The 1,511-nt window shown below is 60.5% G+C and overlaps 1 protein-coding gene across 1 annotated transcript; it reads right to left on the bottom strand.

Annotated features, from left to right (window-relative positions):
• Window positions 1-658: 658 nt before the first annotated feature.
• Window positions 659-1,375, bottom strand: GUITHDRAFT_59829 (hypothetical protein; the record flags this gene model as incomplete). Its single annotated transcript, XM_005817674.1, has 1 exon — window positions 659-1,375. A coding segment is annotated over one exon (717 nt), but the record flags the coding sequence as incomplete, so codon positions are not given.
• Window positions 1,376-1,511: the final 136 nt, after the last annotated feature.

The raw sequence follows: 1,511 nt of genomic DNA, 5'->3' as shown, positions 1-1,511 counted from the left end.
TGGGGCAGGTCGCACAGCCCGTGGCGCTTCTTCCAAGGATATGCCGACGAGCTCCCGCTGCAGTTCCCCCCGCACGACGGCAGCTCGTGATTCCATTGCTGTATGTGCCTGAAGGGCATATTGAGCACCTCTCAAGCCCCCTTTCCCGGCTTGTAGTACCCCGGCGGACACATCATACATGTCGTGTATCCAGGAGATGCTGACGTCTCTTGAAACGTTTGTGAATGGTTGTCCAGGCTCGCACTGATCCCTGCTAAAAGTGTAAAGTTCCTCAGCGCCAGCATATAGCTGCATCGCATCCGCACTCGCTCGCCGAGGGGCAGCCCAAGCAGCCTCCCAGCGCTGATTTCAACCCTGATATACTGCACTCGCACGACTCGACGCTTGCTGCGCCTGCCGACGACGACGAGTGCGGGGGACAGGTCGTGCAGCTTGTCGATCCGCCCATGGACGAGTAAGATCCTCCCGGACACACCGCACACTCCTCGTTGCCTGGTCCCGCCTTGTAGGTGCCTGGCTTGCACGGATCGCAGCCGTAGCGATCGAGCGGCTGCTGCCCCCTTGCGGAGATGTTGGAAGCGCTGCCAGGCGTGAAGCCTGGTAAGCATTGACATGCAGCGATGGATGTGCTCTGCGCAGGGGAGCTTTGATGGCTCCCGCAGCTCTTGCAATACGTCGCCCCGACTACGTCATTGTAGGATCCTGCTGGACACCCGTGACAGCCAGTAGATCCATTCAGACCGCTCACGAAGCCCATGGTGCACTTACAGTCGTCTACGCTGGAGGAGCCCGGTGCTGACTCCATGTCATCCGGACAGTGTTGACAGAACGTCAGCCGGCTTTCGTTGTTGTATGTACCCCCTGGACAGGCTAGGCAAGCCCCGCTCTTAGGGTCCATGTACTTGCCGCTCGTGCAACGACAATCAAGGATGCTTGCGCTGCCTGTAAGCCTCGAGGTCATGCCTTCGGGGCAAGCTGTGCAGGTTGTCGATCCCTCTACATCGCTGTAGGACCCGGAAGCACAAGGGATGCAACTTGGCCCCCAGCGCCTTGCGCCCGATGTGTTGGCAGGAGGGCTTTCATCGTAGAAGCCTGCCTGGCACTTGCACTCCCATATGTAAGAGCTGCCTGCAGCAGAGACAGTGTGGGCTGGGCACTCGGCACACACTGTAGAGCCGGTACCATTGCTGTAGCTTCCCTCCGCGCAACGGCGGCAGTCCGGCCCAGCTGCAAGAGAGGAAGCGATGGTAGCGTTGCTGCCCTGCGTCGACGACCTCGCTGCCGCTTCAGCATCGTAGAAGCCAGCCTCGCACACGCAGTCTGACCGAGACGAGCTGCCCTGCACGGAGGTGGAGTGGATGGGGCAGGTCGCACAGCCCGTGGCGCCTCCTCCAAGATATGCCGGATGAGCTCCCGCTGCAGTTCCCCCCGCACGACGCAGCTCGTGATCCATTGCTGTAATGTGCCTGAAGGGCATACTGAAGCAACTCTCAAGCCCCCTTTCCGGCTTG

The sequence above is a fragment of the Guillardia theta genome (assembly GCF_000315625.1).
Source record: "Guillardia theta CCMP2712 unplaced genomic scaffold GUITHscaffold_695, whole genome shotgun sequence".
In the NCBI taxonomy this organism is placed as follows: Eukaryota; class Cryptophyceae; order Pyrenomonadales; family Geminigeraceae; genus Guillardia; species Guillardia theta.
Note: the sequence above shows the minus strand (reverse complement) of the source record. Positions and strands in the feature narration are given on the sequence as shown.